At 36.8% G+C, this 22,010-nt stretch overlaps 5 protein-coding genes across 6 annotated transcripts; 3 read left to right on the forward strand and 2 right to left on the reverse strand.

The window, feature by feature from the left end:
* Positions 1-456: 456 nt before the first annotated feature.
* On the forward strand, positions 457-3,622 carry LOC106377066 (CDP-diacylglycerol--serine O-phosphatidyltransferase 1). 2 transcript variants are annotated; one of them, XM_013817221.3, is made up of 13 exons: positions 457-653; positions 925-1,102; positions 1,188-1,253; positions 1,338-1,397; positions 1,485-1,575; positions 1,671-1,725; positions 1,793-1,872; positions 2,009-2,125; positions 2,219-2,303; positions 2,404-2,495; positions 2,580-2,833; positions 3,018-3,106; positions 3,192-3,622. In XM_013817221.3, the coding sequence occupies exons 2-13, from the start codon at positions 942-944 to the stop codon at positions 3,317-3,319; spliced, it is 1,278 nt and encodes a 425-aa protein (XP_013672675.2). In that variant the 5' UTR covers positions 457-653; positions 925-941; the 3' UTR covers positions 3,320-3,622. The 2 variants fall into 2 exon arrangements, with proteins under 2 accessions (XP_013672675.2, XP_048638283.1); XM_048782326.1 differs by lacking the exon at positions 457-653 and having other exon boundaries at positions 697-1,102.
* Positions 3,623-4,471: 849 nt separating this feature from the next.
* Positions 4,472-5,709, forward strand: LOC106377067 (cytochrome b-c1 complex subunit 6-1, mitochondrial). The gene is made up of 5 exons (XM_013817222.3): positions 4,472-4,610; positions 4,727-4,759; positions 5,102-5,186; positions 5,295-5,384; positions 5,479-5,709. Coding segments are annotated over exons 2-5 (210 nt in total). The 5' UTR covers positions 4,472-4,610; positions 4,727-4,757; the 3' UTR covers positions 5,512-5,709.
* A 4,109-nt stretch (positions 5,710-9,818) lies between these two features.
* On the forward strand, positions 9,819-11,413 carry LOC106373888 (loganic acid O-methyltransferase-like). Its single transcript, XM_048782328.1, has 4 exons — positions 9,819-10,087; positions 10,186-10,483; positions 10,557-10,918; positions 10,989-11,413. Exons 1-4 carry the CDS (start codon positions 9,905-9,907, stop codon positions 11,334-11,336), a joined length of 1,191 nt encoding a protein of 396 aa, XP_048638285.1. The 5' UTR covers positions 9,819-9,904; the 3' UTR covers positions 11,337-11,413.
* LOC125610215 (vacuolar-sorting protein BRO1-like) lies at positions 11,364-15,251 on the reverse strand. The gene is made up of 8 exons (XM_048782327.1): positions 14,513-15,251; positions 13,460-14,410; positions 13,215-13,304; positions 13,042-13,110; positions 12,810-12,950; positions 12,593-12,641; positions 12,255-12,358; positions 11,364-12,088 (listed from the first exon to the last, which is right to left on the reverse strand). Exons 1-8 carry the CDS (start codon positions 15,179-15,181, stop codon positions 11,591-11,593), a joined length of 2,571 nt encoding a protein of 856 aa, XP_048638284.1. The 5' UTR covers positions 15,182-15,251; the 3' UTR covers positions 11,364-11,590.
* A 4,871-nt stretch (positions 15,252-20,122) lies between these two features.
* LOC106349838 (fruit protein pKIWI502-like) lies at positions 20,123-21,885 on the reverse strand. Its single transcript, XM_022720730.2, has 5 exons — positions 21,157-21,885; positions 20,801-20,900; positions 20,574-20,669; positions 20,423-20,506; positions 20,123-20,332 (listed from the first exon to the last, which is right to left on the reverse strand). The coding sequence occupies exons 1-5, from the start codon at positions 21,630-21,632 to the stop codon at positions 20,270-20,272; spliced, it is 819 nt and encodes a 272-aa protein (XP_022576451.2). The 5' UTR covers positions 21,633-21,885; the 3' UTR covers positions 20,123-20,269.
* Positions 21,886-22,010: the final 125 nt, after the last annotated feature.

Raw genomic sequence — 22,010 nt, forward strand, 5'->3', positions numbered from 1 at the left:
TTTGTTTCATATTTTTATTTTCAAAATTTCAAGCTTTGATTTTAGTTATAGATTTGATTATTTTATTTGATGGTAGAAGCATTTTTACTTTTTTGTTCGTTTATTTGAACATGTAATATATTTTTAATAAATGACTGTGTTGACAATATGACTCTAAAATTCATATAATATGATCTCAAACAAAATAATTATGTTTTTTTGGTATAAAACCGAAGAAACCGAAAACCGACAGTATATAAACCGAACCGAACCGAAGTAAATATGGATTTAGAATGGTAGTTATATTTTACTAACCGAAATACCGAAAACCGAAAAAAACCGAACCGAAACCGAACCGATATCCGGATTGAACACCCCTATAATCTAGTAATAATAATATACTCCAATAAATCGATGAAGAAGTAGAAGTAAAGGGGTAATTGTGGAAAAATAAAAAGAAGGAAATCGTGGGGGAAAGAAAGAAAAGCAGAGTCGTTTTCAGATCGTGAATGAAGCAGAGAAGCGTATCTCTCTCTCTCTCTACTTTGACCATTCCTCTTCCTTTTTATTCCTCCTCCTCATCATCATCATCTTCGAGCTTCCTACTCCGATTCTTACTTCTTCTTCTCTTATCCCATTAATCAATCAACCTCTCTAGGGTTCTTCCTCTTCAGGTATCCAAATCTCCTCTCTTTTTTCATTTTCTCGCCGACCCATTTCGTTTTTTTTGTTTGTATATCCGCTTTTTTTTTATTTTTTTACATAAATCTTCTTATTATTGCGTCTGCTTTTTTTTTTATAACCTCTGCAAAGACAGAACCTTTTATCTGTCTCTCTGCTTTGTACCTTGTACCTTCCTCTCCCTATCCACTCTATTCTCTGTCTTTCTCCTCTCTCTCTCTCTCTCTCTCACTCTGTTTTGGTTTTTTGAATATAACTTTGCAGAAGCTGGTTCATTAGCCATGGAGCCCAATGGGTATAATAGGAAAGAAAGAAAGAGAGAACCTTTTGGGAGAATGAATGGTAATGGTGGTGATGTTGACGCTGAGCTTGATCCATGGACTGCATGGGCTTACAGGCCTCGCACTATCTCCCTTCTCCTCATTGGCGCTTGTTTCCTCATGTGAGTCTCTCACTTCTTCCTTCTCCTCCTCCTCTGTCTCATTTCTTCTGATCCTCAAGCTTTTTTTTTTTTTGAAATGAATTAGTTGGGCTAGTGGAGCTCTTGATCCTGAGAGCACTACTTCTGATGATCTTGTCACTTCTGTCAAAAGGTTTCCTCTTTCTCTTTACTTTATGTTTTTTTTTCTTCCTCATTTGAATCCATTTATTGACACTACTATGTGTCTTCTCTATAGGGGAGTGTGGGCTATGATTGCTGTCTTTCTTGCTTATTCTCTGCTTCAGGCACCTTCAACGTAATCTTCCTTTACTTTTTGTGTTTATTTGCAATGATGATTACTTGTACTACTCCTGTCTTTAATAAAGTTGTTTCCTTTATGCAGGGTTCTTATCAGGCCTCACCCTGCACTCTGGCGCTTAGTCCATGGAATGGCCGTTATTTACTTAGTTGCACTTACTTTTTTACTCTTCCAGGTTCACTTCTTTATACCTTTACCTATACTTGTGATGTTAGTTTTCTTGTTTTTAGTTAGCAAACTCTAATAGTTACAAATAATTATCCCTCCCAGAGACGTGATGATGCTAGGCAGTTCATGAAGTTTCTCCACCCTGACCTTGGAATAGGTAAATATATATATTTACTGCTGTTTTATTCACCACTTATTCTTATTGAGTTTGCTAATGTTTGCAGAACTTCCTGAGAGATCATACGGTGCTGATTGCCGTCTTTATGTGCCTGATCACCCAACAAACAGGTTTAAAAATCTTTATGTATGGTATCTTCTCTCTACAACTCTCTCCCCCTTTATTTTTATTTTTTAAGAACAAAGTTGTCTTTATCATAGGCATAGCCTTTGTATTATTAATCTAAAGGCTTATTATGCTTTTGGTTTACAATTTTTTCCAGGACACTATATTTGACGAGTTTTTCTTGGCCCACATCTTTGGATGGTGGGGAAAAGCAATTTTGATAAGGAACCAGCCGCTTCTGTGGGTGCTTTCCATTGGTTTTGAGTTATTGGAGGTTGGTCTTTGTCTCTTCCTTCCCTTATGTGTTTCCTGGTTTATAGCTTCCCCTGTGTCACCACCAGTAATGTGTATGTTCTATGTTCTCCAGCTTACTTTTAGGCACATGTTACCAAATTTCAACGAGTGCTGGTGGGACAGTATTGTTCTTGATATCCTGATATGCAACTGGTTTGGTATGATCCTTAACCCACCTTCCATTCTATATCTCTTACATCTAAATTGTTATGTAGAGGAGCTGAGTAACGTTTTGTATTTGTTTTATAATGTTGGTAGGGATATGGGCTGGAATGTATACAGTACGCTACTTTGATGGTAAAACATACGAGTGGGTTGGCATTAGCCGCCAGCCTAACATTATTGGCAAAGTAAGGTTTTGTTCATACACATGGTTGGTTCCTAGCTGTTGTACGTTTCATGAGAGTTCTTGATTTTTTTTCTTTTCTTCTCAGGTTAAAAGGACATTAGGGCAGTTCACACCAGCTCATTGGGACAAAGACGAGTGGCATCCACTGCAAGGACCTTGGCGTTTTATTCAAGTGCTCACTCTTTGCATCATCTTCTTAACAGTGGAGCTGAACACATTCTTTCTCAAGTTTAGCCTGTGGATCCCTCCTCGAAACCCAGTGATTCTCTATAGGCTGATCTTGTGGTGGCTCATAGCGATTCCAACAACGCGGGAGTACAATTCATACCTCCAAGACAGGTATAACTATTAGCCACTGTGATATTGGTTTGGTGTTAGTTGAAATATAGAGTCTTTTTATATAACTAGTGTTCTAAAAATCGGCCTAGGTGCCCGATTAAACAATAATCTCGTTAAAGCGATTAACCACCGCCTAGCAATTTCTTGAACATTGTATATAACTAGTTGTTTTGGTTATTGACAGGAAACCTGTGAAAAAGGTGGGATCATTCTGTTGGCTGTCACTGGGGATATGCATAGTAGAACTTCTCATCTGCATCAAGTTTGGAACTGGTAAGTTGTGTTGCTTACATATGTTCTACTTTATTCATTTTAATGTTACTTATGGTTACATGCTTGTGTTGTGACACAAAAACAGGATTGTACCCAGCGGAAATGCCAGTGTGGGTAGTGACGCTATGGGGAAGTGTGGGACTTGGGCTTGTGGCCTTCTTGATGGGTTGGACATGGAAGATTCAGAAGACACTCGAGAGAAAGAGACGCTAATAAGCTCATATATTATTGTTGCAGCAGAGGTGAGACAGTCAAATGCCATTGTAGGTTTTTTTTTGGTTATTTTGTAAATAGGGGAGAAGAGAGAACAATGTAAATGCAATTTTCTTTTAGGGATAGTTGTGTGATATTTACATTACAGAGCTGTTTCCAATCAATTCTTTCATGCATCAAAATTGCATTTCATTGATCTTTGTTCTCTTCTACTCAAACTAGCAAACATGTTTGGTTTGAATGGTGTAACATGTTAGTAACATTAATATCATCAATGTTGGTTATCAATATCATTCACAGTCTTTTAAATTTAACGCACGTTTTGATGCATTTAAACCAAGTCAGCGCCAACGAGCGTTATTATTACTTCTACTGTCAAATGTCAATCTCCACATTGATTTTATTGACATTAAATGCTATTATCATTGAAGATATTCAAAGCTGTTGTCTTCTTTTGATTTGGTATGTAATATAGGTACCACAACATAGATAATACACATACCTATATGGCTATATATCATAATGACATAACGACATTCTTCGTTACATTTACATATTTAGATACTACAAAACAGTAGCAGGCTAGGCTGTCTTGCGATCAATGCAATCGAGTATCATCTCCCCCTATTATTCTGTGTTATCACAATCAACATAACTAGTTTTCTTTCTTTCTTGTACGAAAATGAAAAGAAAAAAGACGGAATCAAATTTGATATTGGTGGGTGGATAATAATATTAAAGATTGTATGACGTGCCGCCCCAACATGTCACATGTGTTTTGATCTTTCTTAGGTTTGCAAAAATGTTAAGTTGGCATCTAGACTCCGACAATGTTGACCATCTTTTTATCACTTTTCCAACATCATATTCTATTACAACTTCCTTAAAAGCCAAAAAGATGTCAGACGAAGTCTTATGTAAAACGAATATGTCGTCCTTACAGGGAATCTTGGGAGAATCTGGTTTTCGAGTTTTAATGGGCTTTGGGCTTTTGAGATTGTAATTTGTTTGGGCTTACGTCTATCAGAGGCCTATCGAGAAATTTAATGAAATGAATCTGGAGCCATAAGAATATGTCGTCATTATAGGGAATCTTGGGAGATTTTCGGGGTTTTAATGGGCTTTGGGCTTTTAAGATTGTAAATAGTTTGGGCCTAACGTCCATTAGAGACCTGTGGGAAAGCGTAATGGAATGAATCTAGAGACATCTAAAGGAAGACTGACTCAAAACTCAAAACAAATCTGTAGGGTTCGTTGTCTCCTTAAGGTCTCGATCTCCTCTCCAGGACAGGTCAGATTTCGCTAAATAGATCTTACTTCCGTTTTGATTTTGATGTTATCTCCTTACAAACCTATCGGTTCTACTTTTTTTTTTTCTCTGACAAGAATCTCATATATGTGTTGCAGTTTCTACAAGCTTCAAATTTGACTTCTCGCCATGTAAGCTTCGACACCATCCTTTTAGGTTGATTACCAATCTATACATCATGCTGAGTAGATAGATCTCATGTAGCTGTCTGAATTTGTTGACTGGAATCATCATCTCCGTTTTTAGATTTGTGCTATATGGTCTGTGGTGGTGCTAATTGAGATGTAGTGTATTATAATGTATCCTTGTTTAAATTTGAGGTGACTACTACGTAGTGTTGTCGTTGATAATCAAATGAACGGAGTTTCATTTTGTAAGAATGACTCTGGAAAAGACAGATTCGTTTTGTAATGCCATCACACGGGTTTGATTTTTAATAAAAAGATGTTTATTTCGTTTTTTAAATATTTCAGGGCAGATGAGGAAGTTGTTGATCCAAAGAAGTACCTTGAGGAATCTTGCAAACCAAAATGTGTGAAGCCACTACTCGAATATCAGGTGAACTGCTGATGACATTGTTCCTTTGAACAATATACGAATCATGATTGTGTGTGTGTGTGTGAAGATCATTGTTGACTGATACAGTTTTTTTTTTGTGGTTCTCAGGCGTGTGTAAAGAGAATCCAAGGTGATGACTCTGGCCACAAGCATTGCACTGGGCAGTACTTCGACTACTGGCATTGCATTGACAAATGTGTAAGTAGTAGCTATGGTTTTCCCTTTGCTGTTCACATCATCTCCTTCTTTCTACGTTACAATACTGAGATGAAACTTGATTTTATATCTCCAGGTTGCACCCAAGCTTTTTGCGAAACTGAAATGAAAACAACGCGATTCTGGACACAGTATCTTCTTGAGTTTGCTTCATGTTATTTTTAAGAGGGTGTATAAAACGCAGTGGATGTTGAATAACTGCAAACCTGAATATGCCAAATGGCTTTTGTTTCTATCGCCGTCTGCGGTTATTACATTTTTTTTGCTACAGATTTTTTAAAAGTAATTGCATGCCTAATAACGAGAATCTGTCTTTATCTTGGTCTTGATGTCTCTCTAGAGAGGAATCAACAAATTGATCAGGATTGGAGTTTCAATAAAGATAGATTTTGGAGGCCTCTGTTTTTAACCTCCCCGGTAGGATAAACCGCACCAAAGTGTAAGCCTCAACTTTGAAACTTCTTGGGCTTCTAAAGAAACACTCTGATGGGGACGTATAACTAGGGGTGTCAATTCGGGCTGGCTCGGTCCGGTCTAAACCCGCTAAATCTGTAAATATTTGAGTCTAATACGGTCCAGTTCAAAAGTATTTTAGACCTAGAATTTAAATCCGGCCCAGGTTTTATAGGGCTTTTGTGGGTTTTTCGAAAAATAGTGTCATCATCAATTTCATCGTTTTACTACATGTAAATTTTCGTAAAAAAAGAGTTTCATTTAAAAGAAAAGAAATATATAAAATGAGTTTAAACTTTTTTTCTTTATCACAAATGTTTTATTTTTTCGTATGATTTAAAACATATTATAAAGAAACCAAATTTAATAAAATTTAAATAATCAAATATCAATTATAACTAAATATATAAGAGAACAAAATTTATGATAAACATAGTTAAACGTTTTATACTTTGTATTTTGAAATAAAAACGCATGTTGTACATGAAAGAAGAATGTACATTTGTAAAATTTAAAATGTAACACTCGTAATTATGAAACAATAAAGTGCATTAACAACTTCGATTACAAGAAAAAACAATAATATTTAAAATAAAATATAAAATTTTAGATTTTTGAACCAGCCTTATCCCAAATGGGCTTAATCCTAAAATACCCAAGCTCAAATGGACTTAGCCTGAAAGACCCAATTTTTTGGGCATATAAAACTAAGCTCAAACCCAGTAGTTTTTAAGGCTGAGCGGGTTCGGAATGTGGGCTTCGGCCACGTATAACAGAGAAAATGGCCTAACATGAACTTTAAGTGTTTCTTTTTCTACCTTAACTTTGTATATTTCATATTGAACTAAACATAAATTCGAAAATACAACATGAATTTACGCGTCGTACCTTTTTATTCATGAATGTTATACTAGTGCATATTTCATACTGAATTAGATAAAAAATCAAAAATATTGCATGAACTTTCAAAATAGTGTTTATATATATTAACGGTCAAAAGTGTTAGTCATCCTTTGTGTGAAGTAGGAGTGGGCGTTCGGATATCAATTCGAGTTCGGTTCGTTCTATACAAATTCGGATTTTCGGAGTTAAAGATTTAAACCTCATTCAAATATTTATAAAAAAAATCAGTTTGGGATTCGTTTCAGATATTTTTTGGGTTTGTATAACCCATTTATATTATTTAAAATAAAAATAAATTCATATACCATAAATTTCTCAACTATAAAAAAAAAATATTACATATAAATTTTAATAATGAATGCCAAAATGCCAATATATAAATCTCAACTATCACTTCATCACTTAATTAGCCTTGTGTATACACCACTTTATACATACAACACATATCAGTTAAGCCTCACACCCTTTTCAGAGATTCGAAAATAGTTTTGCTCTCTTCCACAGTGATAAAGACAAAACTTTAAAAAATCTGACAGAAAAGATCAGGTTTTCTTCACAACTAAAAACGGGTGACTTGCTTGAACAGAAGATAATATTATATGAATTCTTTTTTTTTTTTTTTTGAGATTCTAATGCTTGGTACCATCACAAAGGAACTTAAACAAAAGTCAAGCCAAATAATACCTCAGCCAAGTATGACTATATCCTGTGGATTTACTTCAAGACATCTGAAAATTAGTTTCGGTCTAATAATATTTTAGAAGAAAAATGAATGAACAATGAAAATGAGATAGAGAAGAAAGAGCAGTTAGGTTAGAAGTCTTACTTGTTTGGCAATAAGTTTCGTTAGTTATCTATAGAGTTATTTAAATATAAATTAAAATTAAAAACTTTTGAACCAATCAAATTATAAAAAAAAATTTCAAACTTTTTGTATAAATAACACATCCTCAAAAATCATTCATGTGACTTCTCAATTAATATATAGGAGGATACTGAATCAACCAAAATTTTGTTTTGACGTTTTCAAGATGTGTTTTGATTATGGTTATTATTAATTAAAATCAATCAAGCTTCGGCTCGTTCAATTTTTTTTTTAATAATCTCCACTAGTTTAGTGGTGTCGTAAGTGTAGCATTGTTTTGCCATTGATGTCAGTTGTTTTATGAACGAGTCAAAAAAACTTTCTGAAAGATGGCATGCTTATATTTAATCTATATTATTATTTGCGAAGTAAATTTTTAGAATCGAGCTCTCACGTTAAAAGTTAGAGCGGTTAATATCGTTTATACCCTTAATGAATAAAATGTATAAATAAATTAGAAAATAAATTCGAAATTTTAATTGATTTGATTAGATAATTGATTAATATTAATAATATTAAGAATTATCCAAAATCTGAAAATATAATTTTAAAAATAGATAATTTATGAATTATCTAAAATCTAAAAAAAAAACAATATCTATATATATATTGTATTATTATCTGAAAAATTATTTTAGTAAAACGTTAAACATAAATTATATAATTTAATATTAATCAAACAATTTTTTTTAATTATATAATTAAAAATATAATATTGAGTTATTTAAAAAATTATTTTAGTAATGAATATAATGTACAAAAAAACTTTTCAAAAATTTATGAAAATGTTTAAGCCCGCTTCGCGGGCAAAACACCTAGTTAATAGTATAAGTAATAGATAAAAAGCCTTACTTGTTAAAACTGATAATGTTTTTAATTGGTATTAAATGGCTTATTAATTCTGGGTTTGTTTGGCTTTGAACGTTGTTTTTAAATAACAACTCTGACCAATTCTCATTTGCCTACTATTCCCAATTGATTTGCCGTATATTTTGGAATAATTTAAAATATTTGTGCAATTTATTCTAGATTTTGCATTTATTGAAATTAGTTGTCGGAGAATTTATTAATTCTATAGATTTAATCTAATTTGTTACTACAATTTATTCACATTATTGGGCATCTAAAGTTGGATAACATACTAATATAACTATGTGTCTTTTGAACATGTTTAATATTGAGTATGATTATCATAAAATTAGTAATCTGAATCTAGTATATGTACCTTTTTTTTTGTCATCAAAGAATCTAGTATATGTATATAAGAATCAATTTAGATGTTTTGATTCGCGTTAAAGATTGACTAATAAAGATAACATGATAAAAAATATGTTGAGTCGACATCCCATCTTGGGAATGATCTTCCATATATGATCATGTGATATATGTACTGGAATTATAATTCTTATTTGAATGTCCAAACTTTATTTATACTGGTTGTGATAGAGGTAAAAATTGTTAGAATCTAGTGAGTCGACACACTAAATTCAGTTTGGTAGTGGTGTGTCATATGATTGTATCAGGTTCCGATAGTTATCAGATTTTTAATTTAATGTCTAATGCTACAAGCATAACTTTTATATATTGTGTTGTTACCTTGAAATAATATTTTCTATTATAAAATTTTAAAATTAAGATATTCAACAATTTATAATCAAATAGAAACATTTGCATAAAAATATTTTCTATAATATTTTAAATATTTGATTGCTTTAATGAAAACTTAATCAATTTATTAACCTCAGTCTCTTAACTGAGGTTATTAGCTTCGGTTAAGAGATTGTTCTTAGTTTTTTTTTTAGATTTTAACTAAGAAAAACTAAGGATTGTTTTTTAAATAAGAGATATAAGAACATCCATAACTGTGTATCCCCATTAAAATTCTTAGAAAAAGTGTTTTTCTATTTTTTTTTAACTATTTTTTCAGATTTTTTTTTAAAAAATATATATATAACCAATCGCGGACCATCACATGTTAGTGGGATCCGCAAATAGTTAAGAGATTCCACAAAATTGATCCTTAACTAAGAAATTTAAGGGCACCAACAGAAATCTAAAAATCGTGAGCCCCATATAATTTTATAATAATTTGTTTTTTAAGAATTCCAACTAAAGATTATTATTGTACTTGCTCTAAGAACCTTCTTTTAGCCAAAAAAATGTAAAAAAAAAATAAAAATAAAAAAAATATCAAATCATAAGTTAATAACTCTATTTAAAAGACCGGGGTTAACCATGTCCTAAAATTCTTTGAAATAGACCTTTTTCACACGTATAGCACATGGGAGCCGCCGCGTTTAGACTTAATCGTCTTTCCACGTGGCTACAAGTCTTTGTTTCTTATAATTCCACACATTCACGCTACAACTACAATGTAGTTTCTCCCACCCTCATACAATACCATCACACAGCCATGAACGGTGGAGACGGTCCTTCTAGCTATGCTCGCAACTCCTCCTATCAGGTTTAGAGTAGATATACATCACCCCCACTCCCCAACCACCTTTTTTTTTTCTTTTATTTATTTATTCTAAGTATACCAACATGTTCAACTGTGTGTAGAGGGGAGCCATTGACGCTGCTGAAGCACTCCTTAGGAAGGAGATCCACAAGCGTCTCGACCTCACCAACCATACATTCTCTACATTCACCATCGCTGACTTTGGATGTTCCTCTGGCCCCAACACCCTTCTTGCTGTGGACATCATCATTCAAGCTCTCCTCCACAAGTTCAGCTCCTCTATGGCTAATGATAAAACCCCTGAGTTTCAAGTCTTCTTCAACGACCTCTCGCACACTGATTTTAATGCACTCTTTGCTTTGCTCCCTCCTCAGAGTCAACGCCCCTACTTCTTGGCAGGTGCATTACTTTACTTTGGTTTTAATCGGCTCAAGTAACAACTCTACTTAATGGTCATAATAATGTTTCACAGGTGTCCCTGGCTCTTTTTATGGAAACTTGTTTCCCAAGGCATCTCTCAACTTGGCCTACTCCTCCTGTGCTCTCTGTTGGCTCTCCGACGTGCCACCCGAACTAAGTGATACAACCTCTCCTGCTTACAACGGAGGCAGGATTCACTACACGGGAGCATCAAAAGAGGTTGCACAAGCCTACGCCTGTCAGTACAAAAAGGATATCACGTCTTTCCTTGTTGCAAGATCACGGGAGCTCGCAGAAGACGGGCTGATGGCATTGATTGTGCCCGGTGTACCAGATGGCTTTCTCTGTTCTCAGGCTTCAACGGGATCCGAGTTCGATCTCGTGGGCTCATGCCTCATGGACATGGCTAGAGAGGTACTTGGTTGTTGGTTTTTCTTAATAACCACATGAACGAGTAAAATGACTCTAAAACACTTTACCGCAGGGACGAATCAAGGAGGAGGATGTAGATAGTTTCAACCTGCCTATCTATTACACAACTCCAAAGGAACTGGAAGAGATCATCAGATGCAACGGGGAGCTCAAAATCGAGAAGATGGGGACACTGGATGGTGTGGAGGCACACGACACCATGCCTGACCTTGAATCGAGGGTCCTGTACCTCAGAGCGGTCCTGGAACGTCTCATTCGCACCCACTTTGGCCACCAAATCCTTGACGAGCTGTTTGACCGCTACTCTCTCAAACTTGCTCAGTCCTCTTTCTTCCTCTATCCTCGAACCCACAAATCCATCATGATATTTACCCTTCTCACTCGCCTTCGTTACATCTGATGCATGTTGTCCAATTTCAACCAATAATAAGGGTTTACTTTGTTTATGGATTAGTAATAATAATGTGTTTACACAAATGATATCACATTGTCTATATTTTGAATATTCAAAGAATTTGAGTCATTATTAAACAAGACTTCATGTTCACTCAAGAAACATGCAAAGGAGATGGATAGATATTCATGAAGTACTCACAGAAAACAAAAAAAAGATAACAACAATAACACAACAGTTTATTGGTTCCACGGTAGAACTCAATGCCTGTAGTATCCACCGCCTTGGTGAGGGGGCTGAGGCTGAGGCGGGTGTAGGTACGGGTTCGGGGCGCTATAAGGAGGCCGAGGCTGCTGTGCCTGGGGATCATAGTACGAGCCTTGTTGCCATGATGGATAAGGAGGCTGTTGCTGTTGCGGGGCCTGAGGAGGGTATGGTTGTGGCGCCTGGCCATGAGGTGCCTGGTACGGGGGAGGTGGACCATAGGGTGGCATAGAGTAGCCAGGTCTAGACACTTGCTCGGGCGGTCTATAGTATGGTGCTTGTGGGTGAGGATGAGATGGATTATGAGTTTCTTGTGGAGGCGGCGAACTTGTAGCAGTCGGCTGATGTACAGATGGGTATGGACCGGAGTTTCTACGATCCTGAAAACTCAGACCAGACATCTGTCGTTGCACATCCTCAATCATTTCTCGGCACTGGATACTCCTTGTCATCACAAAATCACTGCATTGCTGCTTCACATTCGTGATTGCATCCTATTGACACCAACAAAGACAATGTCTCACATTGCAGGGAAAGTAATATCGTATCCTCAATGTAGTGTAAAAATAAGAATTCAAGACCCTCCCAGACAAGTGACATAGTGTAGAGTGAAGACATGCTTATACAGAGGTTGGAACTATAAAAAGAAAAGAAACTCACTTGGAGAGTGACATAGAACTTCAAGCCCTCATTGACATTTTCCTTGATCTCTCGATACTTGGATATAGCCGCTTGAATCTGGTTATAGCACTTCTCTCTGGATGCTGAAGAACAGGGAAACACATAAAACAAATAAGTGGGAGCAAATGAACAGGGAAACACATAAAACAAATGAACCTGAACACAGGAGCATAAAAATGTCATTTTCTTCAAAATCAGAATGTACCAGTTTTATCACAGATTACGCATTAACCAAGATATAACACAAACTACTTTGATCCATTATATTTCTTCAACATTTTTATAGAGTGCATGCAAGACAGTAGCTGCGAGCTCACCTTTATAATCTTCAAGATTAAAAACAGTTGAGAACTCTTCATTTTGAGCCTATAACCAAGGAAAGAAACCCATTATGAGTAGTCAGTTTCTACTACCAATGAGACATGATCACTAGATATTGATTACTATCACCTTACATTCATTGGTTATCAAAAAAGGATAAAAACCATGATGAAAAGTAAAGTGCTACTACAAGAGTGGTCAAAAAAGGTACACCTGAATTTGCCTCAACAACTGTTCTTGAACTTCAATGTTTTGAGAAATATCTTCACAGATGTGATCATACTTTGATATCTCTTTCCTGAACATATCTTCATATGAACCTGTAATCGTCATCAGCTTTGGCAGTATGTCATCCTAAAACAGGTATCCAGTAAAAGTCTAATGAGTTTTGCATTCCAATATCAAGAAACATAATGATTGACCAATCAATAGAAAATTATTTCACCTTTCTTTTCATCTCTTTGAGCATGTCTTCAAGACCTGCCCGCTGAGCACCAAGATTTTCCAGTTGCCTCTGTGCAAAAAGAAACAAAATTGTGAGAATAATGATTCGTGAAAGCTGCCCAAATTCCTTCCTAAGTATATAATCGCAGCTTCACCAAAGGAAATAGGATATACCAGACTCTGCTTCAGAGTTCCCACGATGGCATCCTCCGTTGCATCCAGAGACATCATTGGCTTAGCTAGAGATGGGATGGCAGATTCTATCTGATAATCAAAACAGAAAACCATAACGTCTAAGTGTGTGATTTGAATAGGCTGCACCCAAAGATTTCAGGTACTAGGATAATCGAAACGAAGAACCCTAAGAGACAAGTTTTAAGCCTAACCAAAAAAATATTAAAAAACAAGGAAGTACATACCGGCCTTCGATCAAGAATTGACATGAGGGCGGAGTTCTCTCTCACAGAACGCTCAATCTTCACATCACTTTCTCCAGCTTGTTTCAAATTGGCTGCAAAACGATTTAACCTATCCTGCAAGTTCTTTGTCAGAGTGCTAGACTGAGGCCTAGTCCACCGAGTCCCAAATTGGCTTCTAAATTGAGTATCTTCAGTTGCTTCTTTCTGCAAAAGCTCTTCGGTGTGCACCAACAACTCCTGATTAACCCTCTTCAAATCTCTAAGTTGCTGGAGTTCAGCTTCCAAGCTAGCTGGACCACCACTGATCTGAACAGCTTCTACATCTTCTCTAAGATCAGCCGGAAGAGTTGAGTGACCATCCACAGCAAGAATAGAATCAGGAAGATCCATCTCTTTGAGCCTCACCCGAGTTAGTTCGCTCGCTTGCTGTAATCTCTCCGCCTGAGTCCTAATCACATCATCCACCATCTCAGTGTATCTAGAGAGCGCTTTAGCACTACTATCCGGAACAAGGATGGCAAACATCTTCTCCTTGCTTGCATCCAATATCTCAGTCATGTTCATTGGCTTAACCATTGAGAAAGTCGGAAGCGGAGACAAAGAAGCAGGAGAAGGAACCCTCATAAGGTACACTCTATCGTTTTCCTTGACAGCCCTATCCAAATTGCAACTAATGCTCGCCTCTAGTTTGTTCATGGCTTCTATAAGCTGAGCAGGAGCTCCTCTCGAAGACTTCTTCGCCTCTGCCAAACGGCTGCTTCCGCTCCTCAGCCGAGCTATCTCTTCTGCAATTTCCTCTTTCTCGTGCAACTCCATTCCATACCTATAACAAGCTTCACTATAAAAGAGTGCTGCTTTCATCTGCACATGAGAAATCCAGCCTTTCTCAAAATGATCCTTCAATGGTGGAGCGGTTAACGCAGCCAAAGCTTCCTCGTAGTATATACCAACCTGATTTCAAGCAACCAAGAATTGCAAATTCAAGCTAATCATATATGCTCATACTGAATCAAATTCTAGATCATATACACATTATAATGGTTTTACACTAACCTGTCTAGCAATTTTAGCACAAACACCAGGAGTGCTTCCTTTAGCAATGGTATTCTCAAACACACATTCCTGAGCCTGAGCCAACATGAGCCTCTCCAACATCCCCACGCACTCCACCGACACATCCACGGTGGTGCTGCTCTGCCCGATCGACGCCTTAGTGGACTCGTTATCCCTCAGGTACGCGAACGCCCCCGCCGCACCGATGAACGCGTGCGAAGCCTGACGGCGCCCATCCACGGTGGTGCGATCGTGACCGAGCCCGATCTGGCTGTAAGTAGCGGCGAGATTGAAGAGAACGGCGGCTTTCTCCAGATGAATGTTCTGCTGAGTGGCCTTTTGCTTCTGCTTGAAGGTGTCGTGCCATAGGAAGGAGACGGCGTTGACGTGGTGCTTCTCGGGGGAGATTGGGAACCGCGTCTCCACGAGGCATAGGGCTTTGTAGTAGGAGATGAGAAGGTCTCTTCTGGCGGAGGGAGACGGATCGGGGACGCGTTCTACGTCGGAGCGGAGTTGATTGAGGGTTTCGAGATCGTCTTCAAGAAGCTGAGCTTCGCGCTCGGAGTAGGTGAAGGTTATGTAGTTGCGGAGAGGACGGTAGAGATCGACTGAGTTCGTCTTCTTCTCGTGGATTGCGAGCATCAGATTAGAGAGCGCCGATGAAGCCATGGCGAATAATTGATTCGAATCAATCGCTCTTCTCTTTGATCCTTAACTCCTTATTGACTAAGGATTGATCGTGTTGGAGACGGCACGAAGTCCTGCTCTTTTATATGGAAACGGCATGCTGTTTAATTATGTGACTAATGCGCGTTGAGGACTGATCTTTTCCGTATTAATGAGACAATTAATGGATGTAGAAACTGGAGTACATTATACTTTTCCACCTTAACAAAAAGTCATTAGGAAGAACTAGAACCTTTCCCGGGCTACGCCCGGGTTTTTTGCATAAAATTTAACTACAATATAAATTTAAATGTTATTTTTTGAGTATATATTCATGTATATTTTTACAGCACTAAAAGAAAAATAATTTATGAATCTGAAACTATTTAAAATTAAAATTTATTGTTTTTTTTTGCAATGTGCATATTTGCTTAACTATGAAAAACAAAACCATTTGGATACCCAGAATTTATTGTACCTAAAAATTGTTCTGTTCCAAAATGCTTCGGTTCTTCAGACCAAACTAATCTTGAAATTTCAAATTCTTGCTACTCAAGCTACTATTTGGGGTTGAAGGGTCGTTGAAGTTGTTAATGAAAACAAACCATGTATGATGCATGCATCATATGACAGATTTGAACCGTTTGTAAACACAATAAACAAAAACCACAAAACAATGAGAAGACTAATATGACTCACTTCGCTTTCGGCCTTGAAGAAACTTTTAAACAATGAATAAAACTAACGAATAATCTCATTTTGAATCTCTCATTTTTGGGGTTTGACGATCATGTGAAATACAATTTATGAGGTAATGTTGCAAGTTTTGATCCCTTCAGAAAAGATATTGACTCTTTAGAGCATCGGGCAAGTTTATAAGTACATGTGATCCCTAATTTACCTAACGAAGCCACATAAATATTTTAAAATTCAACAAATAATGTATGCTAAATCATCTGCTTACAACTGTTGCTTTTCTTCCAAGTAACTTTGCTGAGAAGAGTAACCAATTCACACGAAGAAAAACAAAAACAGAAATTGATAAATATGGAAAACAAAAGAGTTTGGTTATTTTCCCACTTATATTACAAATATAACAAAATAAAGAGACAGTAAACCAAAGAGTTTGATTCTGGAAAACCTTTCGGCTCACCTACTCCGGATTTGATTCCACAAATGAATTGGTCTCCAAAATTTCAAATCGAGTGAACAAAATAATTGAACAGAAATTATTGGCATGCTTTACGAAGAAGCTCTAACGAAGATGTAGCTTTCCTTTTGTCTACCTCTGTTTCCAATGTTGGACAGATCCATCAGTGGGCACAACTGAACCGAATCTACCTACTGAGACCAGCCTCTCAGTGTCTCTCTTATACAGGGAAAGCAATGGCTGCGCCTTCTCTCAGATTGTAGCTTAATCCACCTGGAGAATATCTATAAATGCCAGTAAAGTATTAGTTTTTACTATCACGGCTTTCATGTCTAGGTTACTTATATAGTCCAACAGTATTGTCTAAGCTTCATCAACACTTAGCATTTTCACCAATGCAGCTACTATACCGGCTCTAATTGTCCTGCCTTTGTTTCCATGCTTAAGGCAGCGACTGAACAACGTCGTTGCTGCATATCTCTTCTTCTCTCTCAGGTACTCGTGCTCGAGAAGATGGAAGTTAATATTTTTGTTGCTTTTTATTTTGATATATCTTATAATTTTAGTATAAATTTTAAATTACTTATTTTATGAGTATTTTAAATTTTTACTTTTCATATCTTATAAAATTTGTCTTCTAAATAGTTTTTATCAACATAAAATGTTAAAACCCATCTTCAACTTTATATTTATATAGATTGATTAGCCATTATTTTAGTTTATTTTGTATTCTTGTGTAATCTATTATAAATGTATGTAATTATTTATATATAATACAAATACTTTATATATAAATAAACTTATAGATTAAATTTCAAATTTTATTAGTTGAGATATATTGGTAGTAGTCACCTATTTATTTTTATATATACTATTTTAAAGTTCTTACAAAAATTTTGACAAAATGTTTAGTATTCTCTTCTGATGGTATTTTCTGATAGAATAAATGTAGCTCTTTAATAATTCTGCGAGTTTTTCTACTTTTTTGTTATTTTAAAAAGAGATACTTACTGTTAATTTTCTTTATTTTTAGTAATACAACTAAAATGAAACATTATTTTTTTTTTAAATATAAACAACTTTAATTATTTATATCACAAATGCAAATATAGATATATAATACATATATAAATTTGTTACATAACTATTTTTGCTTTATTAATTAGTTAAAATATGTACATTAGAACATACAATTGACTAATTAGTCAAAGTTCTGTTAAACTTTAGATTTGAGTTGGCATATGAAACACTTGCACACTTGGAACAGATACACCATGTATCAATAGGAGGGAGGGATTCGCTAAAGTTCTAATTAAATCACTCCAAAACATGTTCAGTCACCATGAAACATATCCCAATATATAACTCAAACCGAAGAAACATTAAAAGATCAAAATAACAATATTATACAAACAAAGATTTTGAAGAGTCTCTACCTAAGATTTCTATACAATTCCCCACACATTCTCAGAAGCTAGACCCTCAACAACTGGGTTTCCGTTCTCAGCCTCTTCCATGTTAGCATTTTCCTTGTTCAGGGTTACCTAGTCACGCTACAGCCATAGCCCGATCAGTTAGAAGAAGATAGATGGAGCTCGAATGAAAACAGGGGATGGTATACCAAAAACATTAAAAATAACTACTGAATCTGTACGCATAAGGAAAGTTCAAGACATCAATTTCCATGTGCTTTCCACTAAACAAAACATAGGGAGAGAAGGCTGTATGACTAAAACGTGACGGATGCTTCTCCCACAAAACACGATATACAGGCAGCCCATCCTCAGAACTTGCAAGTGTACGTAGACTCAGTAGCGGGGGCACCATTGTCGATGTTGTCAAGTGGAATCCGAAGTGCCACCATGTGCCTTTGTCTATACATATATTCAAAATTTGAATACATATCAACTGATTAGATGGTCTGGTACTCAATTTGAAACAATATACATAACGGATCTCTTGCTAATCTGTATAACACACATGTACGTTTACATGAAGCGGGCACCATCATCAACTTTTCCAAAATTTTCTTCCATCTTCTGTTTCTCCTCTTCGCCCATCTGTTCTCTCTGTCTTCACTCAATAATATGTAATTAACGTAGTCGTTTGAACAGGGAAGTTTCATACCAAAAAGATTTCAGTTGAGTTGTCCATAAAGCTTTTGACAAAATGTATCATTGTCATCTGGACATTTACGAATTTATAAATCTTTACTCTAATAAAAGATGAGCATTCTCGATTTGTATATCCAGAAAAAAAAACTTGCATTTCCAACTTACAAATCTTCGAAGTTTACCAATGTAGTAGCTTGGGTACCGTACATAATTCCTCTAAACTGGTTGGAGCCAAGTTGTCTGGAAACACAATTTTTCTTTTTTAACAAAACCCAAGGATTCTTCTGATTAGCCTCAAGGGAAGCTACAGTACAGTAATGAGAAATTAGTGGCATAACATATCTTAGAGTTTTTTAGTGATAGCTTAAAATGTTGCTACCTTCTTGATCCAGTGACTTTGGCTCCATAGAAATCTTCAGGAACACCTTAATGTGTTGTCACAAACATCACCTATGAAGCAAAACAGTTTAACCAGATTAAAAAAAAAGAAAAGAGGAAGGGTTTAACTTTTTCAGGTAACTTTGATTCTGAGGTATTTTGTGGCCAAAATCCAAGGTTCTACAGTGAATTAGCTAACCCCATCACCGTCTAGAGCAAACCCCCCAATATCCTTCAAGGTATCAACTCGAGACATGATGAATCCACGTTTACGTCTCCGGTGAAACTTTTCCGCAATAATGAAAATGATGCAATATTTCTACATCTTCGGTAGATTTTTCTTCCTTTTCTCAACAGCTATTTTAGAATCAGAGCACACCCACATTAATTCCATCTGATGCAGGCTTCGAGACCTGAAACTCAACCCCACATGCTCTGAATTTTACTTCAAAGTTTATTAAACCTCATTACTTATTAAAAGTCGTGACTGATGGAAGATTATACCAAAAACTAAAAAGAATGTCTTAAAAAAAGAGTAGCTTGTGATCACCAGTTGTAATCAGAAACAGAGGTGGTTCATTTAGATAGCCAGTAAAGACATATATAAATCGAATGGATGTTCATCAACTGATTTGCAGACTCTTTTTTTTTTTTGCTCTTGAAGATGACGTTGATGATCTGGATGGCTCTCCAAAGATTTGACACTGTTAACTGTAAAAATAAAACTAAAATCGTTCAAAGAAAGAAAATATGGAAAATATGGAAATTAGACCACATAAGTGAACTAAATACGAAGAAGACAAACACAAAGACTTAAGTCTTGAAGAGTGTTAATCAGAATCAGTTGATTTGACCAGATTGTTCTGAGCTGTAAGGTGGGATCGCCAATGCCATTCTTACTTGATTGTATTATTTATGCAATTAACTAATATAGTCCAGGAAAAAAATGAGCAGACCAGATAGGAAACAAAAATAGCTTACAGTTTCTAGGGTCGTCTTCTGGTGATAGCGATGAGGACTCAGCAATCAAGATTCAAGACCAATAGAATCAGCGGTGGCATAGCTTTTTCGGGTGATGATTGACTGTTTGCAGAGATGATTGACTTTCCCGATGGGAGACGATGAAGGTGAAGCGGAGTCGTCAGAGATCACTTGCTTTGGAATATATTTGGGCCAAGAGATGGGCTGTCTGAAACATAGCCTTTCAATAAAAATGATGCTCTCTGATTGGTCTGAATAAACTGTCCTACGTGTCATAACTCTCTGCTCAGTATATCGAGCTTTTAGTAGTGTTAGATGTTGTGGTGTTTATTTTTTTTTCTCAAAAAAATAATAATGTTGTCGTGATAAACAATACATATCATTAATCTTAAGGGATTACAAAAATCTAGATGTGTGTGTGTATGAATTAGAGGGGGGCTTTGGTAGCAAAGAATAATCTACTATCTGTCAAAAGTTTTTGAGCATCTTGTCATTTGAGACTCCATCGGCTACAAGCATTGCTGTTATCTCCTGCAAATAGACACAAATCAAACAACGATATAGATACAATATCTTCTACATAAGCATTTTAGATTTCAAGCAACACAAGACAGTGCATACCTCAGCCATTTGTCTCTGTCCGCACAGCACCACTCCTGTGGCCGAGGGATCTGAAACCTGTTTAGCGGCCCTTGCGAAAGCAGCCTATACAATACATGATCTATATATTAGTTTGATCCACTTTTAGTTAAAGCATTTAGATTGATCTCACCTGTACATATCCGGTCTCCCCTCTCCACCCATCATCTGGCTGTGACAACACCGGCACAACTTTGACACCTGATGATTCCCACTCTTTAAACTTTTCCTGCAAATCGAGAAGCACATGTAAATCCTTCTATAGATCAGATCCAGAGCGATAGATAGAAAGGCTCTTGCGCTTATCATCAAAAGATCTTAACAATTCAATGCACTGACGAATGAGGGAATGAACCAAACCTGATAAGCCATTCTTTTCAGGTTCCTAGCCCCGTAATAGAGTCTTACATCAGATCTTCTATCAGCGCCAAACCCTGTCTCGATTAGTGAGCGGATGGGACTGCAGAGAGATAAGAAGAACATGAGAGATCACATTCCAAGTAAAAGACAGTTGCTATAAGTCCCCTATCACCACCATCACTAGACCTTGTTGCTAATTGAACTAAGCATCATATAAGCTACGCTCGCAATATCAGTAACCAAATTGAAAGATACAGACTTTGAAAACGTTGTGCACTTAAACCTTTAAGCTAGACCAAACTCAGATCATGGAGCCATCAGCTAAGACGTAAAAGATTCTAACTTTAGCCTCTCACCTAATTCCAGATCCAGTGGCGAAAATCAAAACTGTGGAATATTCCTCGGGAGGATCGATCTGATCGACGTCGAAACCATTACCCATCACGGAGCTAAGCTCCACGGTCTCCCCTCTCTTCAACCCGCAGAGAATCTCCGCCGTGGATCCAGCGATGCTCTTGACCAAGAACTCGAACGCACCGCTCGCAGCCGCGAAGGAAGGAGGAGAAGCGATCGCCAGAAACGAAGGCCTCTCGACATCGGGAACGCGGAGCTGGAGATACTGACCGGGCCGCGTGTAGGAAGCTGCGAGATCCGGGGAGTTGGAAATGTCGATCGAGATGTGGAAAAGCGATTCCGCCGCGGATTCGACGAGAGAGAGAGGAGCTGGGGTCCAGAGGGTGGCGTCGTGACGAACTGCGGCGGCGGAGGAGACGCGGTTATTGCGGGAGAAGGGTAGATGGCGTGTAAGGTGGGGACGGCGCAGGATAAACATGGGAGAGAGGGAGTTGCTAAAATGCGCAGGGGTAACAGGAAGCGCGAAAGAGAGAGAGTGGGCATGGTGGAGATGAGTGTTTTGGGCTTATTGGACCGTCAAAATTAGCCGAAGAAGAAAAAGTCGCCACGAGGTTCTTTTTTTAACACTTAAATCTGCAGCAGGTCTTATGTTTCGCCACGTGGACGGTTGAGATATCGTTTGCTATATCTTCTTCTCGGCCACTTGTTTTCTGTAAAGGTTCCCCCAGGCACTTTGATAACCAGAACAAACAAATAATCTAACAACTCTTTGAAGAATGGCAAACTTTTGTTTGATATCTTTTTCGAGAAGATTCCAAGAAATTTTTTACCAGCAATTGGTTTACATTTCCAAACT

Source organism: Brassica napus, chromosome A6 (genome assembly GCF_020379485.1).
Source record: "Brassica napus cultivar Da-Ae chromosome A6, Da-Ae, whole genome shotgun sequence".
Lineage (NCBI taxonomy): Eukaryota > Viridiplantae > Streptophyta > Magnoliopsida > Brassicales > Brassicaceae > Brassica > Brassica napus.